This window comes from Ptychodera flava, chromosome 6 (genome assembly GCF_041260155.1).
Source record: "Ptychodera flava strain L36383 chromosome 6, AS_Pfla_20210202, whole genome shotgun sequence".
Lineage (NCBI taxonomy): Eukaryota > Metazoa > Hemichordata > Enteropneusta > Ptychoderidae > Ptychodera > Ptychodera flava.
Genome location: NC_091933.1, coordinates 44,714,598 through 44,738,598, shown reverse-complemented (window position 1 = coordinate 44,738,598; position 24,001 = coordinate 44,714,598). Strand labels below are relative to the sequence as shown.

At 37.4% G+C, this 24,001-nt stretch overlaps 1 protein-coding gene across 1 annotated transcript in view; it reads right to left on the bottom strand.

Moving 5' to 3' along the window:
* LOC139134518 (plexin-B-like) overlaps positions 1–24,001 on the bottom strand; it is a 115,787-nt gene that overhangs the window by 4,681 nt on the left and 87,105 nt on the right. Inside the window, exons 2-5 of the mRNA XM_070701377.1 lie at positions 5,918–7,043; positions 4,641–4,823; positions 2,245–2,376; positions 1,410–1,510 (exon numbers count right to left, since the gene is read on the bottom strand). Of these exons, the coding sequence (XP_070557478.1) occupies positions 1,410–1,510; positions 2,245–2,376; positions 4,641–4,823; positions 5,918–7,009 (1,508 nt within the window). The 5' untranslated portion in view covers positions 7,010–7,043. The remainder of the gene's footprint in view (positions 1–1,409; positions 1,511–2,244; positions 2,377–4,640; positions 4,824–5,917; positions 7,044–24,001) is intronic.

The following is a 24,001-nucleotide window of genomic DNA, read 5'->3' as shown; positions in this document are numbered from 1 at the left end:
AAAATTACATAAAGCGTTATTCTATATCATTTCCGCGGGTAGATTAGACTACCACACGACAACCAGTTAATCGTTATTGCAGTGCGCTTTTTTATTCGCAAATTCAAATTCCACCGTTCCATTTGAAATATGTAGTATTTCTTGTTAAATTTTGGTGCCTACTTGGCACAACAACATGCAGTAAATGCATGTAAATCAAAGATGTTCATTGCAAATAATATCGAATAATCATGCTCGAGAGTGAAGGACAAATTATTTTGTAACGGATTCAAATACTATTCTAGTGAACGTTATTGTTTTGTACTTGGTCTAGCTGTTTAATACTTTAATCAAATTTACATCTATGTACACTAAAAATCCCTGAACATAGTCATAGACCTTTAGGCAAGTAACATTATATAGTTACGGTAGAGGGCGCTCCGTGGACAGATATTCGGACTCTCAAACTTTTACATTTCTTTCTGATCTACTACTTGTGAGGTTCATTTTAAAGCTCTTGGTGCAAGAAAAATCTTCACCGTCTTAGTTTTTCGAAAATCGAAAATTTTATTTTTTATTCATAGAGTTAACACAGGGATGGCGGCCATTTTGAATTTCAACTATCGGTAAATCTTGGGTGATTTGTATCTCTGGTACCAAAATTTGCATGGTAGCCCCTGATTTTTATCCTTGAGCTTGAAAGAGAATGGTTGAAATATTCCTTAAGGAAAGTTTGAGAAAAAGTGTCTTTCACTTTCTAGGCGCATACTACCTTAACAGAAGAACACAATTCAGTCACACGACGTAAGATTTGAGAGAATTTCACTCACGGCAATTGCTATTCGAACAACTAAAATTACTTGAGTTGAATAAATTTTAAAAACAAGCATTTCTCATACCCAAACATTATAAGTTCCAGAGAATTTAAATGCCGCTTTCCGGACATGTCTCAAGTACTTTGACCTCTGAAATGAAGGTTTGGATGAGGCTGTAGTTGGCCACTCCATAACAGCCATAAGAGTATCTATAATATATGATTTGGCCTGCAAGGAACAACGCTGTCTTCGGGAGTTTGTTCATAAAGCTGAAGTGCCATCATTAATGCAGCCGGAGAGAGAATCTCTCGATCGCCTGTCTCAAGTCGGGGGATGTTTCACCTGTTCGAAGTTTGATCTTGAAGTGAGAAAGATTACCTTGGGCTCGTCGATATTTCATTTCTTCTGCGCACTATTTAAATAGAGTCGTCGTTGCAGACCAAGCCAGAAGTCGGCTCAGGGCAGCCATGGTATTAGAGCAATGAATTTATGTTTGCCGTTGGTTATTGGAGTACACAATTAGAGCTAATCTCAATGAATTATTGTTTTTCTTTACTAGGTAGATCTACATCTTGAGTGCCGGTTCTTTAACAGCTGATCAGAAGTAAAACAAACCTTCTATCCGATGCACACCAGCCGCAATACGGATCTCTTGAACCAACACAGTCGCTACAGGTGGTGTACTGGCTGCATTGTTCAACCTTAACTTTACGGACCTGAAGTCATAAAAGGCCAAATATTACTTGACGTTTTAGTCATGTATTTCGTATTTGTTATAATAACCAGTCCAAGGGACAGCTGTACCACTCGGCTCTGGCCAGTTTACTCCAAATACCTGCTCTTTGATGAAACCATCACGGATACATCATAGTAAATGTAACGATCTGTGCTCTACAATTGACACTAACTGACTAATAGTTCATTTCTAGATGCATCAGATTTACATTATTTGTTCATGTATTTGTCTATTCAGAAATCTGGTTGGTAATTCAGTATTTCCTGCTTTTTTGTCTCCTATTTCGACAAATCTGGATAAAAATGAAAAAAAAATAGTGACTAAACTGATACGAAAAGTTCGTGCACGATATACGGGAACAGTCAAAGTAGAAATTTTCGATATGTTGTGCAACAAACGTAAATACAATTTCCATTTACTAGATATAATTGTGTGATACTTGTGTCGCAAAAAAGTTATTCGTTTAATTGTTGTCTCCACATTATGAGTATACCTTAACGTTGACCTCGGTGATATACTGCTGGTCTGTCTATTTCTGATTCAACACTAAAAACTTCTATTCGTCCTGTTTTGGATAATGTATTATTAAGCTTATCGGATGAAAGCCTGGCACAAAATTGCGTATCCAGCGTAATATTAAATGTCTACATATTTATGTGTTTCAAGAGTAAACGCAGGACCACTTACATTCTTAAATCCGTAGGAAATACTCACGATATTATCAGTGAATGTGTAGAAATGTTTCTCTTCACGATCAAACACCATGTCTTGAAGAGCCGGCTTTGTGCTGCCTTTGAACTTAATCTCTTCGTAGGTATAGGCAGAAGTATCACTGATGAAATGTACCTGTGGCGAAAAGATAAAATCCTGTAAATTGATGAAGTAAATGGAAATTATATAGCTTGTTAACGAAACATCTGTAAAAATTATAACACCCTGTGCAGGATCAATGAAATTTCATGACACCCCGGCACACCATTGCAAGAGCATTTTTTGATAATGCGATATTTCATTCTTTGTGTTAAAGCTCCAGTTACTGTAAGTAGACCTTTGCACCTCAGACTGGGTTTTGTTTCATTTCATCACACCTGTATATTCCTTTTCAGTCTTGCAAGTTTGTTGCATTTTGTTGATGATTTGCATTTGCATAAAGAACAAAAATTGGTGTGAAAACCTAAAAACATGATGGAAGAATCACCTGCATTTCCCAAAATACTTTTATATTTTAAACAATACTTTATAACTGACTGGGCCCACCTACACCTATGCTGTGTAAAAAAAGCATGACACCCCTTTAAAGAGGATTTGCCCCTCTCAGGACGACATTTCCTTTTTGCTAGACTCCATTATGCATTGAGGATGAAATCTTCAAGTGAAATCTGTATTCTATGACACAATTTTGACAGATTTTGAAAGACAGCTATGGTCTGCGGTTAAAGTCATGTAAATTTGTTTACACCGAAGAATTTAGCTGGACATTTTTGTCACGGATAATTCCCGTGAAACAAATTTCTCTACTTCTGGATTAAAAGAACGTTAATGGATTGTAATATCTGTAAAGAGCTAGATACCCTCGAACGCAGATTACCTTAAATTGCTAAAGTTGTCTGGAATACTATAGAATGTATCGTTTTGTAAACTTTTGAAAATGCCAATGTGTATAAAAAAACATATTGTACTTTATTGTTGTCTGAATAATTTTCTCAAGGTCACCGTGATAAAAACTTTGTTAATTTTCCAATATTCGTCGATGAATGGACTATTCATAAAAATTGACAAAGGGAGAAAAATATTTCAACTTGTGTACTAAAATACGAACTTACTTTCAGAACTAAATTCAGTTTTTACTTTGAAATGTACAATTATCCAATGCAATTCATACAGTAATATTATAAATGTAATTAACTTACTATTTGGAATGTTAACATGATGATTAATGCAAAATGATAAAAAATTTATTGTAATTTTATGGCAATACTTTCATAAATTGTAAACAAATATTAACACCATCGGATTCAACATCGTGACTTAGGCTTATCCAATCACTGTCGGTGATAGTCAATTGATGTTGCGTCAGTTGACTACCATGATTTTTCAATACACACATAATCAATGATATTTTATTTTCATTTATAGTGTAACACAGATATTAATTAACCTAGATAAACCCTTTGTCAACCATTTTTGTTACGTATCACGCCCCGGCCAGGTGCCAAAATATGGGCAATCGCGTGCATTTTTGAACTATCTCGATTCTGGTTACTACACGCGTTGCTATCCGCAAACGTTCAAACGTTCCCTTCGTACACAAAGCCAGCGCGAGATTAGGAAAACGTCTGCTCGCTCAGATCGTAGTTGCGCATGGCGACCGTGTAGCCGCGAAGTTGACATCGGCTTTTATTTCTAAATTCATTGTGTATACTAAGTGCGTGCCTGCTCAGTATAAATTACAAGAAACTGACATCACGCGTTTGTCCTTCTTACACCTCGATTTCAGCCTTGATCTCTGTTGGTCATGTAATAATACGGATATTGCTAAACAAATGACGCCATTATGTATGTCAATCCGCAACGGGAAGCGGCCATCGTATTTATGAAAAACTGACACAAATGGCGATGAATATTTGATATCGCACGAATTTTTATCTCCTAAACAATGTTGAATATTATGTAAACTACATATTTATCATTCCATAAGGTATATGATAAAACCTTTACGGCCCTGATACGGCTTTTGCGGCCCTTGTCGTACGGCGTACGGGCCCTCGCACGCTCGGGCCCTTCCGCCGTACGACCTCGGGCCGCAAAAGCCGTATCAGGGCGGTAAAGATTATTAGGACGGCAACAAGATGTTGGGGTTGTAAATTACAATACTTAAAAAAAAGGTATGAGCGTACGTGTTGTGAGAGAGGCCCATTGATGATGATGACGACAATAGTCATGATGGAAAAAGAACGCAATGACGAGGGTAGAATTCAAACATTGTAGGCCTAAGAGCAATATCCGTAAAGCGTTAGTTTAACGTTGTATATTGGGAAATCTCGATGTCTCTCTTTTATAATGGTGTGTTGAACTGTGTGCTTTGGCATTCTGGAGTCAGTTAAAACTACCTTTAGAATAGTTCCTGTATCAGTACCCAAGAATCCAACTGTGTGTTGTTGCACGGTAGTTACAGCTATCGATGTCACCAAGCTGTCTGTATAGTCTTCTACGTCATATCCATGTTGATCATCCACTCCATTTGCATATGTGTAGTAAGTTACTGCATGGCATTCATGCACTCCCGGTTGGAACTTAAGGTGAAAAGGTAATTAAAACAATAAACATTGCAAAGTAATCTAAAATACAATTTAAAAATGATTGCTTTAAATATGAGCATGTGCAAAGATACAAAATAAATTCGAATCCAATGAAAGTGGCCGCTGTATCAAAATTAGAGATTTTGCAAGTTCAATAACCAGGCAGCTGCCAAGGAAATATTTTCGATTTCGAATTCCGCTGGGCTAGCATGGTCATCGGTGGCAGTCAAGAGTGAGGAACAGTAATTGCTAGTAGTAAAGTCCGAATTATACCATATTAAAACACATAAGCGTTGTAATTGTTTTGAACGAAAGTATTTTGGATAATCAAGAATAGCAAAGTTCCTTATCGTAACCACTAATGTTTGGGAACGATCACAATTAAACACCCGGTACGCTAATATAGACGATCTAAAGCCTCGTCCAGTAAAATAAATAGACAACTGTCACAGAAAGTATTGAATGTACATATATTCTTCCCAAGTAAATTATCGCAACTTATATTTCTTCTAGAAGATCTCTTAAATGTGACATTTTCTTAATTTTTTCATGTGTTCCTTCTGTCAGTTATAAAATGAAAGGTTTGTTTGTAACTCGGATTAAAGACTGCAATAACATGTATATTGTGTTCGGAGTGATTTGAAATTAATATTGAAATTCCAGTGACAGATTTCCACTTATCGAAGGTCGGAAATAGCAATATTGGCCTAATGCAAACTTTCTCAGACAGTCGTGTAAGCTGAAGCCGTGGGATCCGAGTACCCACTGTTTTATATATTAGAGGCAAATAAGATACAAACAGAAACTAATGATCTAAAAGTTGAGACCCTTTGACTTCAAACCATATATTTAATGATCTGTGTACAGTTGAAACTTTGGTAAAAATTAGACATACTTCCCCAAGGTCTAACAACATTACTAATATGACCCGTTTATTAATACATTTTACATGTAAGTGGTAATTAAAATGCTCCGACAAGACACTTACAGAAAATGAAAGAACAACTGGTGAGAATAAGTGACTTCAATTTATATAGTTCATGATCTCCGCACGGTTTAAAATTAAACAAAACAGTACTAACACTTACCCCGGACGTGGCGCCAGCACAGCTTGCACCTTGCATCCAGGTAGCAGTATACTCTGGTAATCCATCACCTTCCATACATCCTTTAGCAGCATCTTGAAAGGCTCTTTCAATGTCACTCATTCTGAACATGCATATCGCGGACTTAGCCTCCGGTGTCGGGGGATCATTCGATTCCTCAGCGAATGCAATGAACAAAACTTCTTCACCGTCATCTAATGCCAGTGATTGACTGAGATCTTGTGCAGGTCTGCTGATATATGCTGCTTGAGCAAGGTTGTATGAATCATCTCGGCATCTCAATGTCACTTCAGTGTAGGAGTTGAAGTAGTTAAGTTCTGCCTCCTGACATACACGAACAAGTTTGGAGATGTAATCAGAGCTTGAGTCAGTGGATGACTTTTGTATTGTAACAAAGTAACTATAACCATTGTAGCTGAATCCAGCCACATACCGGACAGGAAAAGTCGTTATTATAGAAAAAGCGATATCAACTTTTGTGATGCCACTGTGGTCTTCCACTACCTCAAATATTTGATTTCCTTCAAGTTGTCTACCACTCACAAATGGTCTGCCAGGATTTGCTGATGTGCTTGTCGTCCCAACGTACAGTAGTGGTTGACCAAGGTAGTAATGTGGCGCAACAAAACCTACCGTAGATTCGTGTGTCTTATTTGAGACAACAAATACTGGATCATTAGGGCCAATTACAGTCAAAGTATCAATGTCTCGCTTTTGACAATCGCCACGGTAGCCACCACAAGTTATAAGGTCATCATTGCCATTGTCTATTGTCATTATTTTATTGAAAGTATTATGTTCTTCACCATCTCCATCATACTCTGGTCCTGTCGTGATGCTGACAATCAAATCCAAGGCTTCATTCAACCTGTACAGTCGATTCACTCCACCGATATACACTTTTCCTGTGACATTATGAATAGTCAAGTGGTTGAAGCCATATGAGTCAGCATCACTGAAGTTTGCAGCTTCATAGATGTTGGCATCGGAGTAATGGTTCAATGCAGCAATGGTCAGGAGGACCATGAGGTCGATAGGCCTGGGCAAGCGTGATGTCAAATGCATTCCATCCATTATATGCTTCTGTATTGACTGTCGATAAGTTGAGCTGTATTGTTAATACATAAGGAGATCGGCGAATATTAAATCAAGGCAGGTGTGTCATTGGCGTTTTTTCTGAGTAAGTACAATGCAATATCATGTTCGTTGGAACACCATCTATTTAAGCGAGGAGTCCATGATCAAACGAGTGCTGTAATTTGTGCAATGAATGAACACTTGGAGGTCATTTTGATCTAGTAGTGTCTATGCGGTACAAACGAATATTTTGTAAGCTGAAAGAAGAACAATATTATGGATAATGTGCCTTTCACATGCACAGGTTAACCAGTTCGTTGTTTAACTTCTTTATAATGAAAACGAATTTTCTCAGTACAGATACGCAGTGGGCATGTTGCCAAACACCTTGAGTCGTCGGTTATGTGAGCAAAGAGCGGCCCGTACCTTCCGCTCAGTTGTATACGACTTAATATTTATCTAAGGCCTAGAAATATACACTATTTTACGTCATTTTCAAGAATAAGTGAGTCGCAACGGCCCAGATTCTGTCATATTGTAAAGTAAATGTTTGTACTTCTGCGATGGAAAAAGTATATTATATGCTGAAGACGTTAAATAAATTCTTCCATGTCACTAGTATATCGTAAGATCTTGACTGACAGCTTTATCCCCCGATAAGGTCAACACGGTGACTCACTTTGCAATGCTTATAACAGTTGAAAAAAGCAGTGTGTTGTCAAGTGATCAGGGGTTGCAATAAAGGTATTTAAACGGCAGTCTTCAATGCCTGGTTTTCGCATCAGTTTTTGTTGAAATAGACAAACTAGTTGGTCATTTGTTCTTCTTTAAGAGGCCATAGGCATAAATACACTTCAGATTTGAAATATATATCACAGACATGATGAAAATTATATATACATTTTTTGATTTTCGTGCAGCTCCCTGTGGTCGTACAGTACATGAGCTCAGTCCCTCCACACACCGGGTTGTCAACAGTTTTGTGGAGCCATAAACTCCTTCATTAAGTTCCTAACAGATTTCACACTTTTCCGTTGAGCTTTCACTCATTTTGTCATCTGAAAATGCATTGGCGATTTGTTATCTGTGAGGGCCTAGACGGAATTTACAGAGGGCTGGTGTGATTTGGGGTAGGGTCAACATTTTTAATGCAAAGTTTGGGGAGGGTCATTTCATTTTGTGCATGAATCAAAGGGAGGGTAACCAATTTTCGCGCAAAGATATCGAGTAGATCAACAAATACTTTACAAAGCTTCGCTGTAAAAGATAAGACATCTTTTTATAAAACAATGCGCAACACAAATTTGGAGATGGTACTTATAATTATCAATTATGCAAAGTTAACGCGACATTTAGATTGATGTAGTTTCAATAGTCAAGGTAGCTGAAATAAATACCACACATTATGTCACTTAGCTGATCAACCAAAGTCGCAACTTCATCAATCAAGGATTGAAGGAAAAGACCCATTTCCGCTTATGCTACCAACCCTAAAGTGGTGCGTACTGACAAAGACAAAATGACACATTTTATGAACTTTTAGCTCTACCTGACAAATAAATGTGTCACCGAGTGGCAAAGGATTTTAATTAGTTTAAGAAATAGGTGAGACAGAAGCAAATACATATTTGATCTCTTATTGATTGAAAAACTAAATAAAGCACATTCACCGGCCAGTTTCTTCGCAACTGGACCCTTGAAATAGTTTTACTCTAAATCGATATGAAAGGTCTATAGTCATGCTACATTAGTTGATATCCATTGTTTACCCAAACGCTAGGAAACCGTAACACGACTTGTGTCTCTCGAGAAAAACAACAAACTGAAACAGAAGGACAAACTTAGACAACAGCCCGTATTTTATCGATACGCAAAGATTGTGAATGTGGTACATATTTGCCGTTTTTCAGAACGTTCTCCCGAAATCGCGCAAATGAATTATTGTATGAAATTTTCCGACACAAGACTGCAGCAAGACAACAGGGTTTCGAATGACGAGGATTAACTTTGGGTTAAAGCGTATTACAATCACCAAATGAGGCAATTAGGTATATAAAGTGCCTTGCCAAAGGGCACAACACCGTGCCGGAGCGTCGAACTGCTCGCCTTTTACATGTAATAGTGAATGCCCAACTCTGGTAATTCCCTGATATCACCATCCTCCGATCATAAGTCAAGCGCCCTATCCAAATGCAGAAAACGCCAAGGTATCTCTCAATACTCCGCTCTGCATAATCTAAAACTGGATCCCAGTAGAATAGACGTTCAATCAGAAGACCATATTCCATTCACACAGAAGCACGTCTCTCTGTTCTTTCCCTCGGTGGTCGCATGAGGACACGTCAGAAATTACAGTCATCATTGTCGTGAACAACAAGTATACTGTTTTGTTACTTAAGTATATCGATATGATTACAATTGATATAATATCCAGAAATTTCAGTGACAGAGCTCTCCTATGCTGTTGAGATTGATTCTAAAGAGATGTACTTACAGTTTCGTAGGCTTCCGCCGACAAGGATTCCCAAATGTGTCTCACCAAGAATGAAGGGAGAAGAAGGAAGTAGCTGACTTTTACAGTGTGGGTACTAGTCATTGACACTTAGCAACGAACGACGCACATTCATTTTAGGGCTATGTCATATGGTATTTATAGTTGTTTATTGTATTTAAGTGGTATTTTGGAAAGCGATCACGTCGTAGGACTATTGTTAACATTTGCATACATTAACCTTTTGCACAAAATGTGACATTTGGTGCGCCTACATTGTTAAAGTTTAAAGTAGCCCCTGTGTCGATTCATAGACGCTCAGTCGAGTGTGAGCATATATATTATGGACGATAAGATTAAAATGAGGGCCAATAGGAAAATTTGAAACCGAGCGATGTAGTGAAAATGTTTCATTGCTAAGAAGTACATCGAGATCAGACTGGCAATACTTTACACAAAAAACGTTGAGAACGAGCTCGAGCATCATGCATATTTCATCAGACAAATGTTTTAATAATTAGACCGAACGTCTCGATTAATGTTCACAAATGTGTCCTTCAAACCCGCCTAGCACGGTCGGACAGCCAATATTTGCATGTGATAGAACATAATTTTCATTTGAATGTAAAAACTTCCGGCACTGAGTGCGTCGCGAATTGGCCGTGTCTGAGTGTAATTTGAAACAGCGATTTTGACTACTTGACTCGATCAATCCACATGATCTTTGCTATACACAATAGGTTAGTTATCTATTCTTGCCTGTAAAGTACTTTTCAGGCAATTTTAATTGAAATTAGTGATACTTTTGAGCGTAAGACACAAGTGTGTTTTCATTGCTCTGCAATTTGACCGGAACTTTAATTTTGACACCCACCGTAACGCTGGATTTATAATGTTTAAAATTTAGATGAATATCTGTCTGGGGTTATATTTCCACCAAGTTTTAAGATTGCTAACCGACTCTGGAATATTAGTCGATTTTTAAATAAACCGAATTCTCTAACAAAGCTCAGCGTACACAGTGGGTGACGTAACGTTTTATACTAAATAAGAATTAGGTAGAGGTCATTGCCTACCTGCCACGATCGTTTGTCTCGTCTGACGACCAGCGCGGCCTCTGTTTTTAGGGAAATCGGATCATTAATTTTGATACCTATCGTAACACAGGCATTTAAAAATTCAGAAAGTACCCATTTCGACAGAGCTTATATGGAATCACCTCTCTGCCAAACCTGAGTTCGGCTATTCTTCTGGTTTGCAGTGCCCAGAACCTGGCCGATGGATTTGTGTCACAGCGAGCTCTTAGTTTGATATGATTTTATAAAACAACTGAAAGGGGTTTATCGAATAAAATCACCGAGCGGCATAGTTCAACATGTAATTTACGTATGTGGTAATCGTCATTTATTTTGAGCGCATCTCGTATATTATTTTTTCGACGGAAAAAGTACTCCGAATCACCCAGTTTTCAGTGTATTGAAAAACGGACGTCACTCGGTTTATAGTGATACAGATGTACCATGGCCATAAGTCTTCATTAGAGGCCGAAAACTCTTTGTGGAGTGAGTGGTTCATACCGATCGAAAGAATTAAAGAGTAGAGGTGGTTATGCCAAGTGTACGATTTCAGTGAAGAAATTTTGGTTCTGTTTCAGATTGATGTAAAAGATGATGACCCACACATCCATCCACCATATATATGTGGGACTGGTGAGACCATCTTGAGAAAAAGTCGACGAGCGAAGAAAAAGCCGAGATACACGCCAGCAACAGCAACCGGTGTTCACACAGTGTTTACAGAATGAAAACTGCCATGTTTGACACCCGTGAAACTCATTTTAATATGAAATGGCCATAGTTTATCGAGACGACCATGAATCAAACGGCGTATATCACGTGCACGAATCTCCAGATAACACGAACCACCGGCACTTATTGACAAGAGAAGTCACCCTTTTGACTCTTTAGACGAAGCGGTTTATCGAATAGAAATTAAAAGATGAGTCTTGCAGTCTTATCCGGTATCATATACTATAGGTGGCGTGAGGTGACATCATACCGAGTACATCCTAGTGCAAGACAGTGATTGCCGTGGCATACACAACAAAAAATTATATTTTCTGTGTCAAGTATTGACCCTTATCAAAGATAGGCAAACTAAATATTGGTCACAGCCTCAAACGTTTAGCTTCTACAACACACATTTACCGTTCAACGTAACCTTATTTTACCATAAGGCGTAAGAATCAGCGAGAAAGCGACAAGTTTCAAGGTGGTCAACATCTGCCAACATAAATTAAACCATTGTTGACAATCAGCTCTTGTTCGCGAATAATGATCGTAGAAAAACTAGGAAAGCACGCCCATTACATATACAGCTTGTGAAGCAACCTTACACTTTTACTCAGCCTTAGTCAGACACAAAGCAGGAGGCATGCATGTGACAAGTCTGAGACACGACAGAAAACACAAAACACCGGTCTTAGAGCTAACCTGTTCATATTCTCCCTGACAGGTAGCACGGGTTATTCTCAAATTGAACTATCTCTCTACAAAATATCCTGATGCCTACACCTGCAAAATCGTATTTATTGCAACGGTTAGAAGCAAGAAGACTTTTACCCTGTGATGCTTTCTAAAGCCAACTTATTGAGACAGTAAAGGAGAACTACGATCGATTATCTTCAAGTTCACGATTATATTTCAATATTTCAAAAGCTACAATCCATTCGTCGATTACTGTGTGATTACAGTTTGACGATACAGATTAGAATTTTATTTGAAACATAATTCGTCAATATCGTCATAGTTATCATTATCACCACAACCATCATCGTGTTGCACATCAATATCAACGAATTGTCTTAATTTGGTGTATAAAATGTCGGACTGTAACTAAGATTCCGTGAGTTATTTTCACTTCGCATAACCACTTGGTACATCGATGACCTGACGCACAGATTACAATGAGACTAGTACTGTCATTCCAAAATGTTTCTTTCCTGAAACTGCTACTATCCACTCACATTATCCTATAACATTGAATTCTCTCGGACGTCTATCATATAATTGGGGCTCTCGACTTTTCAGTGGTAAATACATTATTTAGCCATTGGCTATGATAATCCGCTTCGTCTCAAGACTACCTTTACAATCATATCAACAAAACGGTTGGTAATGTTACAGCACGAGAATAACATATTTAACTTGAAGGTCGGTATAATAACTCGCTAATAAAAAATCACGGAAGACCTGGAAACGCATGCTAGCTTGATCAATAACACATAGACAACAGGTAAGCTGCAAATGTAATCAGTTACATTTTTTCTTTGAAAACAAAGAATTGAACTAGTTAGTCGATAAAAGACTCAGAAATACGGAGAGAAATTTTCTTTTCGATTTTTTTTCGATTTTATCATATGATAATAAAACTACGACTTTGCATTATTGACAAAATCAAAAAATATGAAAACAAAAAGACTTTAAAGAATGAAAACAATCGCAAAACGTCCCAGACAAATTTCCAAATGAGCGATCGCAGTGTGTTGATTTTCGTATTTTCGTAATTTAATTTAGCACAATTCTTTTGCAGCAAATAATTTCTGCACAAAACAGTCAAATGAATATCATCGCTGACACGTTTGTACAGACTAAATTCTCAAAAATATCTAGTTGCAACCGGAACGACTTATTAAATCAAATATTATCTGGCATGGCTACATACCGTTCACATATAGAATTACCCTTTCACGTAAGTATGTTGATGCAGCTTTTATTATTATCACGAATCAATCGAGCAAAGAACATATAAACAAAGTAATAGTTTTTCAAATGTTTTAAATCAATATGATGCAGTAGTATATAAAACATTCTTTATATTCTTATTGCATTTTCATAGGTAAAATCAGCGATTCGGACAAACAAATCTATTGTTACACTATACTTTGAAATATTCTGGAAAGCACAAATCACGAAACACCCTGCCAATTAGTTACTAATTGACTCATTTAATGACCTTTTGTATCGATGGCGACCTACACGGGTTTTATGTTTTCACCTCCACGGAACTCATTCTAGGTTATAAAGCCCCATCGGTGTCACAGTATTTTTAATCACAGACAATGAATGAAGAGGACCCTATCCTCTCCAAGGACTACTAATTAAAGTACCCATTAAGTGGTGACTGTGTCATCAACGATGACTTGTTTTCTGTAGCTTTATATTCTTTACAGCTGTTGTTGCCACTCGCTGTTTAGGGGAATACGAGTTGAGGTACCAGTCTGGAACGTAATGTTGTCAGAAACTGAAGCTGACACATCAAGATGTTGATTGTACCACCACAGTAAATCTTTATTACAAGATAGCAACGTGACACTCAACGTCTAAAATTCTAATTGTCACTGTTCGTTCTCAACAATACCTTTCTAAACTTACATAAGTACAAAATTACAAAACTAAGTTTCAAGTTGAAAGGTTACAACTCTGAATAATTAATGACTCCCTCTGAGGGCGCTCTACACATGCGCGCCCCCAATGGACACAATTATCATTGACAATGTCCCGCCAGTCTTTGATTGTTTTTTAAGATTAAACAAGATCAAACCATAGATTATCCTGCTCGCAATCGTTCTCATTTAAATCTTAACAATAATCAATTACAAGTATGACGCTATCTCCTATCTCCTTCTCGCATGATCTTGAACCAACCTTCACACGCCATAGCAACGTGGGTGGCGCTTCATGATAAAATCTCTACAGGGGAGGGCGTTATAGTTCTAACCTTTGACCCTTCAAAATACTTCTTTCTTTGGCTTGTATAAGGGACTGGACACAAATTAAAAGGGGGGGGGGGATGGGCCGGTGTTTTTTGGGGGTGGGTCGCCATTTTTCGCGCAAGCATTTTTGAAGGGTCATAAAATTTTGTGCAAGCCTATGGGGGAGGGTCACCTTTTTTCATGCATCAAAGCTGAAATTGCATGTGCACGTTATGGAATACTGAAAAAAGAAAAAATACCTCCTGGCACTTTCATTTTCTGCCATTACCATTTTCGGCGCGCCCTTCGGGCGCAAATTTCAGGTATAATAAACAATGTATTGATGATCCAAGCAGCCACATTGATTTAAGTTGTCATGATTTCTACTTATTCAACACTATTGTGCATAACTGTCCCCTATAATGACTCTTTAATAACAATTTGGGAGATTACTTATTTGACATCATTCTCCATTGACAATACATTGGGTATAGGTCGGTGTCAAACGTTCATGTCGCTGTATGTACATTTTTTAATTTTTTGAGGACATTGACAGAATACAAACTGTTCAGAATAGTGCATAGTGTCATCAATAACAACTGGAAGCTTCAGGTCGAACAACTTTTGAATAACAATTTAGGATCAGATAACCTATGAGTTATTTGTAGTTTCCTCATAGCCTACAATGTATCGTGAATCAACATTTTGGTGAAATTCCAAAATCAAATTTCTTGCACAACCATGGACTTGAAACCACTCTAGTCTAATCATGAATATTAATACTAATAATTAGGTGTACATAAATGCACAGGTTTACCTAGTTTTGTATTGGAAAAAAATTATTCATAGTTTCATCATAGACTGCCATGTATAGTGAATGGACATTTCAGTGAAATTCCAAAATCAAATTTCTTGCACACCCATTGACTTGAAACTACTCTAGTCTAATCATGAACATTAATACCAATAATCAGTGTACAAAAATGCACAGATTTTCCTATTTTTGTATTGGAAAAAAATTATTCATAGTTTCATCATAGACTGCCATGTATAGTAAATCGACATTTAAGTGATATGCCAAAATCAAATTTCTTGCACAACCATTGACTTGAAACCACTCTAGTCTAATCATGAACATTAGTACCAATAATTGAGTGTACATGAATGCACAGATTTACCTATTTTTGTATTGGAAAAAAATTATTCATAGGGTTTCACCATAGACTGCCATGTATAGTGAATCAACATTTCGGTGAAATTCCAAAATCAAATTTCTTGCACACACATGGACTTGTAACCACTCTAGTCTAATCAAGAACATAATATCAATAATCAAGCATACATAAATACACAGATTTGCCAAGTTTTGTATTTAAAAAAAATTATTCATAGTTTCTTCATAGACTACAATGTATAATGGATCCACATTTCATGCGAAATTCCAAAAACAAAGTTATTGTACACAGATGCACGTGTTACCACCTTTTCTAATCAAGCACAATTATGTCAATTATGCAGGGTCATATATACACAAATAGTGCATATTTTTAATTCTGAAAATTTTTTTTACAGTTTTGTCATAGACTCCCATGTATAGTGGATCAACATTTTATGCGAAATTCCAAAAACAAAGTTATTGTACACAGATGCACATTTTACCACCCTCTTCTAATCAAGCACAATTATGTCAATTATTCAGGGTCCATATATGTACAAATAGTGCAAATTTTAATTCTGAAAATTTTTTGACAGTTTTGTTATAGACTCCCATGTATAGTTTTGTCATAGACTCCCATGTATAGTGGATCAACATTTTGACAGAAATTCCAAAATAAAATATCTTGTTCACATGTGCACTTGTAAACAACCATGCTAATCAAGTATATCTATATCAGTTATTAAACATCTGTATATGAACAGATATAGCTAGTTTTATACTGGAAAATACACGTTCGTAGTTTTCTTATAGTCGACTACATGTATAGTGAATCAACATTATCGATAAAATCTAAAAATTACATTTTTTGTACAGGCATGCATTTTTACCTGCCACTTCAAGCAAAGTACATTTACATGAATAACACACATATGATTTGATATTTTTTGGACAACGCGTTATATCGGCCACATTTTGCCTTCCTTTCGGGAGGGCGACTTAAAAAGTATAGCAAGTCAGAAGGGGGTCTTTAACACATTGCGGGTTTTTTGGGGGGTATTGAGTAACAGGGGAGGGTCACTTATTTTCATGCACGGATAAGGGGGAGGGTCACTAGTTTTTGTGCATGAACTTTTGAAGGATCACTATTTTTGACGCAGCGGTGTTTCGAAAAACACCGGCCCCCCTGTAATTTATGTCTAGTCCCTAACGAGAGGCTGTTGGCCAATGTTTTTGAAGCAATAATCAAAATCACTAACAAGCCAATAAGTGATCACCAATGACACACACACACACACACAAGCATAGAACATTCACCGAATATTGATCACAATTGAGTATTTACTTCATATCTATTATCGAGTCGCTTTAAATGTTAAAACAGCAACTTAACAAAACAGTACATGGTAATTAGGGTGGAAGAGTAGTGTACATGGGAAATCTAAATGAGGCCTTGAATTCTCACTTTGCTTGGATTGGGATGGCTTCAATTCTCATGGCCATGGCCTTCCTCCTTCCCGGTCGTTGCCAAGTATTTCTTCTGTGTCTATCTCTTACTGGAGTCAATATATATAAAATGACCACGATATGCATGAATACTGAATCGGCATTGGTTGTGTGGGGTTGTGTGTTGCGAAAACATTTTAACCTAAGCACCTGAAACGTTTCTAAACCCTTTCTTTAATTCAGATTACAACAATTTGCGCGGCTAATCAAGAAGTGACCATGTTCTGACTATTGAGTCTATATAATGATTCAATTCTGGAGACACCGTGGGCCAGTGATTAGGGTAATGGTCTCACTATCATTGGATGGTGAGTTAGAGACCAGGCTCAAGACTCATTTGGTCCTGAGTAACGGACTCACTGTTGGGGGACGGTGAGTTCGAAACTGTAGCATGGTGTTGTGCAAGGCACTTTACTCCTCAGTGCTGCATTGGGGTTTGTGGGTTATGATTGTAAATTATATTGTTAGCTCCGTTTAAACTCCAGAGGCTTAATGTTTCCGCAGGTATGTGCAGGACAACGTTTAGCTTGCAATTCATGAAACAACATGCAGCACAAATTTGGATATGTCATAAATAATTAAGGAGTGCGTAAAGTTAAAGCGAAATTTGGAATTATATAGTTACAATAGCAAAGGCAGATGAAATAAATACTACATATGTGACTGGAGATAACCAACTTGCACACAAGTTGCTGAAGTTGATCGAAGTTTTTCAACTTCGACAGTCCAGAATTGTAGGAAGAGACCCCAATTCCCATTATGCAACAGAAAACCTAAAGTGGTGCAAGTGGCAAGGGATTTTAATTACTTAAAAGAGTAGATGGGACAGAAGCAAATACATATTTGATCTCTAATTGATTGAAAAAATAAATAAGGCACGCCAGTTTCTAGACCCCTGATACTACTCTAAATCGATATCAAAGCTCAATGATCATGCTACAGCGATTGATATCCACAGTGTACCCGAATACTATAGAGAACCACGACTTATGCTTCCCGATGAAAACAACAAACTCAAACAGAACGACAAACTTGGACAACAGCACGTATACGAAGAGATTGTGCATGTGGTACATGTTTTTCATCTTTGCTATTCTTCATAATATGAGAAAGTTGTCCGAAATTGTGCAAATGAAATGATGTAAAATTTTCCGGCAAAATACTTAAGCAAGACAAAACATTTTGAATGACGAAGATTAATTTGGGAGAAAGCCTATTTATTACACATCAAGTTTCACACTACCAATCACCAAATGAGGCAATCATGCGTAAAGTGCATCGCGTAAGGGCACAATATTGTGCTTGGGCCTCGAACTTCTCGCCATTTGATAATGAATGCCATATTCCTCGGCTTTGATGTCATCATCCTCCCGTCGTACATCAAGCTCTCTACCCACAGCGCCAAGGTAGCTCCCAATACTCCGCTCTGCTCAAACTTAGATGAGATCCAAGCAGAATAAACGTTCAATCGGAAAACAACATCGCATTCGTAAAGAAGGTAGTCTCTGTGTTCTTTCCCAAGGTGGTCGCATGAGGACATATTTCACACATTACGCTGATCATTTTTGATAACAAATAAACTACTGTATTGTGTTACTACATTGGCACGTTGATACTGTTTACGATTGACATAGTACCCGGCAATTTCATTTGCAGAGCGTTCATATATTGTTAAGTTGATTCTAAAGCAATTTCACTGCATCGTAAGTAATGGATCTTACTCAACTTACAGTTTCGTAGACTTCCACCAACAAGGATTCCCAAATGTGTCCAACCAAGAATAAGAGAGAAGAAGGAAGTAGATGACTGTTATAGTCGCAGCATTTGTCATCAATATTTACGCTGTAGCATAGCAACAAAGGACACACACTCATTTGGGGGCTATGTCAAGTAGATCGTATAGTTCTTTACTGTATTTATGTAGTATTTAAGAGAACCATTAATGTCTTATTTCTGTTGTAAATCACATGCTATTGTTACATCGTTACAGATTAACATAGTCCTCTGTGTCAATGTTTTGAGAGTCATATATTACCGACGATAAGATTAAACGTGTTTTGGAATGGAGATGGTCAGGGAGAAAATGTGGGGCAAGAGGGAATTGGGAGCCGAGCGATGTAGTGAACATTTGTATTGCTAATTCGTATATTGAGATCAGACCATAGGGTGTTGTAGAAATGTCCGTCCCCAGGGGTAGGGACAGGGGTAGGGGTGTCTTGGTCTCAGTACAGGTTTCTTCTTGATGTAGTTTCTTTTATTTTAATACGTTTGACTATGATATGTATTGCTAATAAACATTTATACTGCCAACCTTTGGTGTGTTGGTCTTATGTTAGCACTGGTTTTGTAAATTTTTTCTCCGTCCGCGTTCGCTGTGTCACGTATTTGTCCTTTCACAATCTTACGCGATGTTTTGTCGACTTTGTACTTTATTTGTACCATATACTATTGCCTGAATACATTGATTTATGTGTCCGAGAGCTGGTGACAATTTGTCCTACGCCAGGAGAGCAAATTGTCTCTTGCTGCAAGGGCACACAAACCCATATATTCAGGCAATAATATTTCTAATGCATGCATTCTCCAAGTTTATATGCTACTTGGCATTTAGTTACAAGCAGGGCATTCTCGAACAATTTAACCAATATCGACCAGCATCAAAACAGATTTTAACGAAAGTCAAAATAGCAGGACGCGCATGGATATTTTACAATCAAGCGCTAAGCGTCTACCTTGACTTTGAGAAACGTCAAAGGGCTTCACCGGACCGGGTGACTACAGAAACCAGTCAGACTGTGTACTATAAAATCAAAAAAGCTACCTCGATCACTTAATTTTAAATTATTTGAAGCTATGGTTACTGCCATTTTGACGTATGGAGCTACATTTTGGGGTTATAAGCAGTTAAGTAATATTGAAAGGGTTTAGCAAAGAGCTTTTAAAAAATATTCTTTGAGCAAGGTCGAACACATCTTGATATTCTGTATGAGGGAAATGTGGCAGACTATCTGTATTGTTGCTTGTCTTAAGAAATGTATAGAGTATTGGTTAAAATTGACTCGAAAACTGCAGACTCCCTTTCAGAGCTTATAAAATGATTAAAAGACTAAATGATAGTGGGAAAATTACCTGAGCAAGTCAGATACGCATACTACTGCAAAAATTTGGTTTTCATTTTGAGTGGTTGCTCAGGAAGTTGAAAATTCAAATTATTTTTTTAAGTATTGTGTAGTGAGTGCGTCCCTCTTTGAGATGATTTTTTCTGTAGCGTTAACATTTTTATAGCTGTTGTTGTAACCTTTGACCCTTCAAAAAGATTAATTTTCTTTAGCTTTGTGTAATGAAAGGCTGGTCGCCCATGTTATCGAAGCAATAAACCATAATCTCTAAGAAGTAAATGTGTGATCACCAATGACGCAAATATAAGCTAAGAACATGCAGGCAAGATCATGGAGATTTAATAGAGACAATCCAAAGTGAACACTTATTCAATAACTATAACTGCTTTAACTGTCAGCAAAGCAACTTAACAAAAAAGTTCTTGACAATTTGGATGGAAGAGAAGTGTGGATGATGACATTCAAATCAGGCTTTGAATGCCATCTTGCCTTGAATGCGGATGGCTTAATTTATCCTGGCCATGGCCTGCCTTTTCTCCTGATCACCAATGACGCAAACATAAACTAAGAACATGCAGGCAAGATCATGGAGATTTAATAGAGACAATTCAAAGTGAACACTTACTCAATGACTATAATCGCATTAAATGTCAGCAAAGCAACTTAACAAAACAGTACTTGACAATTTAAATGGAAGAGAAGTATGGATGAGGACATTCAAATCAGGCCTCAAATGCCATCTTGCCTTGAATGCGGATGGCTTAATTTATCCTGGCCGTGGCCTTCCTCCTCTCCCGATCGTTACCAAGTACCCCTTCTTTGTCAATCTCTTCCTCGGGTCAATATATCTAAAATGATCAAGCTATGAATACTGAATCAGCATTGGTTGTGTGGGGGCGTCTGGCGGTGAAACATTATAAGAGCCTTAAAGCCTAAATACTATATTTATATACATATTGATATCGCAACAATAGCTATTCCAAAATTACATAGTGTGTCCTCCCTTATTGCAAAAATTAAGCCCTAGATGGCTCTTCTGATAGATAAATTGTTGCCTTTTCTGTTAAAGAAAGGGAAAATTAAAAGATAACGTAAAGCATGCAACAAAGTAGGAAAATACTTACAGTAAATATAAATGATTTCCTTTTTGTATGGCTGGAAAAGTGTAATCAGTGTTATTATTATTGTTGTTATCATTATTAGGCCAAAGTAATTAAATTCTTTGTTTTGCGTCCCCACCCGCTTAGGATTTTAAGGTTTTCATGAAAAACACACACAGTGTATTTGAATAGGAAATTTTAGGACATAACCGCTAAGCTTTTCTGGACTAAAATTTGTTACAATTTTTATTGATGCAATCAAATTACATTGTGTTAATTTTCTTGTGTGTGTTTTTCAGCCGCTTAGGCGCGCACCTTTCCCATTTAGAGTGGACGCAAAACAAAGAATTTAATTACTTTGGCCTTATTAGTGTTAGCAGAATACTATTAAACACTGTTAAAAGAAGAAAATGGCTGAAAATTACGCCGTTTGTTATTGTACTTTGATTTTCTGATTACAGTTGCAATTTAATCAACTTGAGTACTTGCTGAGAAGAACCTCGATAAAGACACAGTGTTTCACCCAATGGATGAGATAGATGGTAATTTTGTCATTATTTGAATCGCTCTGTTTTCATAATGGGCTTGTAACTTTTCAAATAATTCTAGATTACAATTATTTTCGCGGCTTATCAACAAGAGGCAGTGTTCTACCTTTAATTGAAAGTTGAAGTTAAAAATCAAAATTAATCAGGGCTACTGACACATTTTAAGTATAAGTAAAATTGACCAATATAACAAAACCTATAAGAAAACTGTGTAAAATGTAAAATTTTCATGTGGTAGCGTGACCCTATTTTTATCTTGATATATAATAATGATAACATGAACAATATTGATACATTTCTGCTCTCTCAAATAATTAAAAGTGAAAAGGTACACACTTAAGTTGTACGTAGAGTCTTGTGATATATGTTATGAATTGCTAAATGCTAGTAAACATGAAACCAGATATGAACTGAAAATGCTCACGTGTTTCATTATATATTGCATTTATGTGCAAGTTTGAACCTTTGCTACATGCTTTGCTACATTTAAAGTGTTATGATCAACACAATGAATTTCACCACAGATCAATTCTAAAGGTCATTAAGTATTCAAATATGTAATTAGCTGAAATAAAAATAATTAATTTCTTTGAGTACTGTCATTGTATCACAATATAGCATGTGTAATTACCTTTGGTCAAGTCCTTCAAGCTCTATATGCCAAACCGTGAAAGCTTGTTAGCTATTTATGCAAATTATGAATTAGCTGACATGAAAATGCAAAATGACTTTCAATACTGTTATAACCTGGTATAATGATCAATATACACAGCATGTTTCGCCAAATTTTATCAAGTAAATGCCAGTATATATCCCTAATTTGGAAGGTTCATTAAATATGCATATTGGGAATTGGCTGAAAAAAATGTCAAATGACTTTCAATAATCTTGTATCATAGTATCTTTAATGTACATAGCAAGTTTTGCCAACTTTGGTCAAGTCAAAACAGATAAATATCGCTAATAAATGCGGGATATCGGACCGCAGGCGGGCGAAGATTGCATTATAAGCGCGCCAACCCAAACTCACTGCATGGACATCACATTTACGAAATCGAAGTCCAAAGTCAACTACGTCATTGTTAGAATAAGAGAGGTTTTCCATCACACGGGAGCATACCACCACAAATTTTGCACAGATGGCGTTGCACTGGCATTGAAAAAGGGTGCATGGGAGCATGGGAACGCGGGCAGTTTCCCTCGCTATGGGTAGGAAATGCATTGAGCAAGACACACTTCCGGGTTCGCAAAAAAACGAGGATCCCATTTACGGGGCGCTCAAATATAACTATTTGCTGTGATACATAGCAGAGGCGTATATGTTGTGATGCTGAGAATAACATCAGTAAATAAATGACGGGTTTTAAAAGTGACGTTTTTTGCGATGAAACAGACTTCTGAAGGTAGCTCGCTTGGGGAACACGTCATCCCGGCCGCTGTCCGCTTTGACCCCAGTAATTCACACTGGTTTGGTCGGCCCCAGGTACCCAAGTCACTTCGACCCCATCACACTTTTGCCTACATGTCCACGGAGACGATTCAACATGTTCCACAACAAAGCCACGACAAAAATTGAAAATATCAATAAAATGGCTTCACAAAGGCTGAAATACACGATACTCGATGAAGTATGAAGTTTATGAAATGAAATCAAAATGACAACACAAGTGTTTGTCTCGGGTAATACCACTTGAAGTTGAACTATTCTACAGACTGTTTTTTCCATACAGTGCAGTATTTGTCAGTGACAAATTAATCTTTGCAATACATTTTTTTGCGATGAGCTGGAAATTTGATTAATATCGAGTTAATGTACATAAATATTCCGTTATTTACTGGGACACGTTTGTTTTCTCGATCCGCTATCTGCGGACTACGTGCTGAAGTACATTGACTGTTCATGTCAACGATCGTTTCTCCCTCTGCAGAGTTTCTGTATCCCGTTCAACAACGCTGTACCTCGATCACACGATAGTGACGCTATGTAGCTGTGCAGTATTGAAACTATCATAAAATGGCCACCTCGTCTAACAGTAACATGTATTGTCGGGATTATCGTACGGAAAAAAGACTGCAAAAGTAAGACTTATGAATCTTCATCAGAATTGAACACATCATGATTGTACACGAGTATCAACCGTGAATGCACGTTGAGCTCGGCAGTTACACAAGCATGGTACGCTACATGCACAGCATGCCCTACGAGTATGGCGACAGTGTCCGGCTTTGGCTACGCCACCTACCGGAGGTGGGAGGCGGCGTAGCCAAAGCCGGACACTCTCGTCATACTCGTAGGGCTAGCTATATGCACTGCCG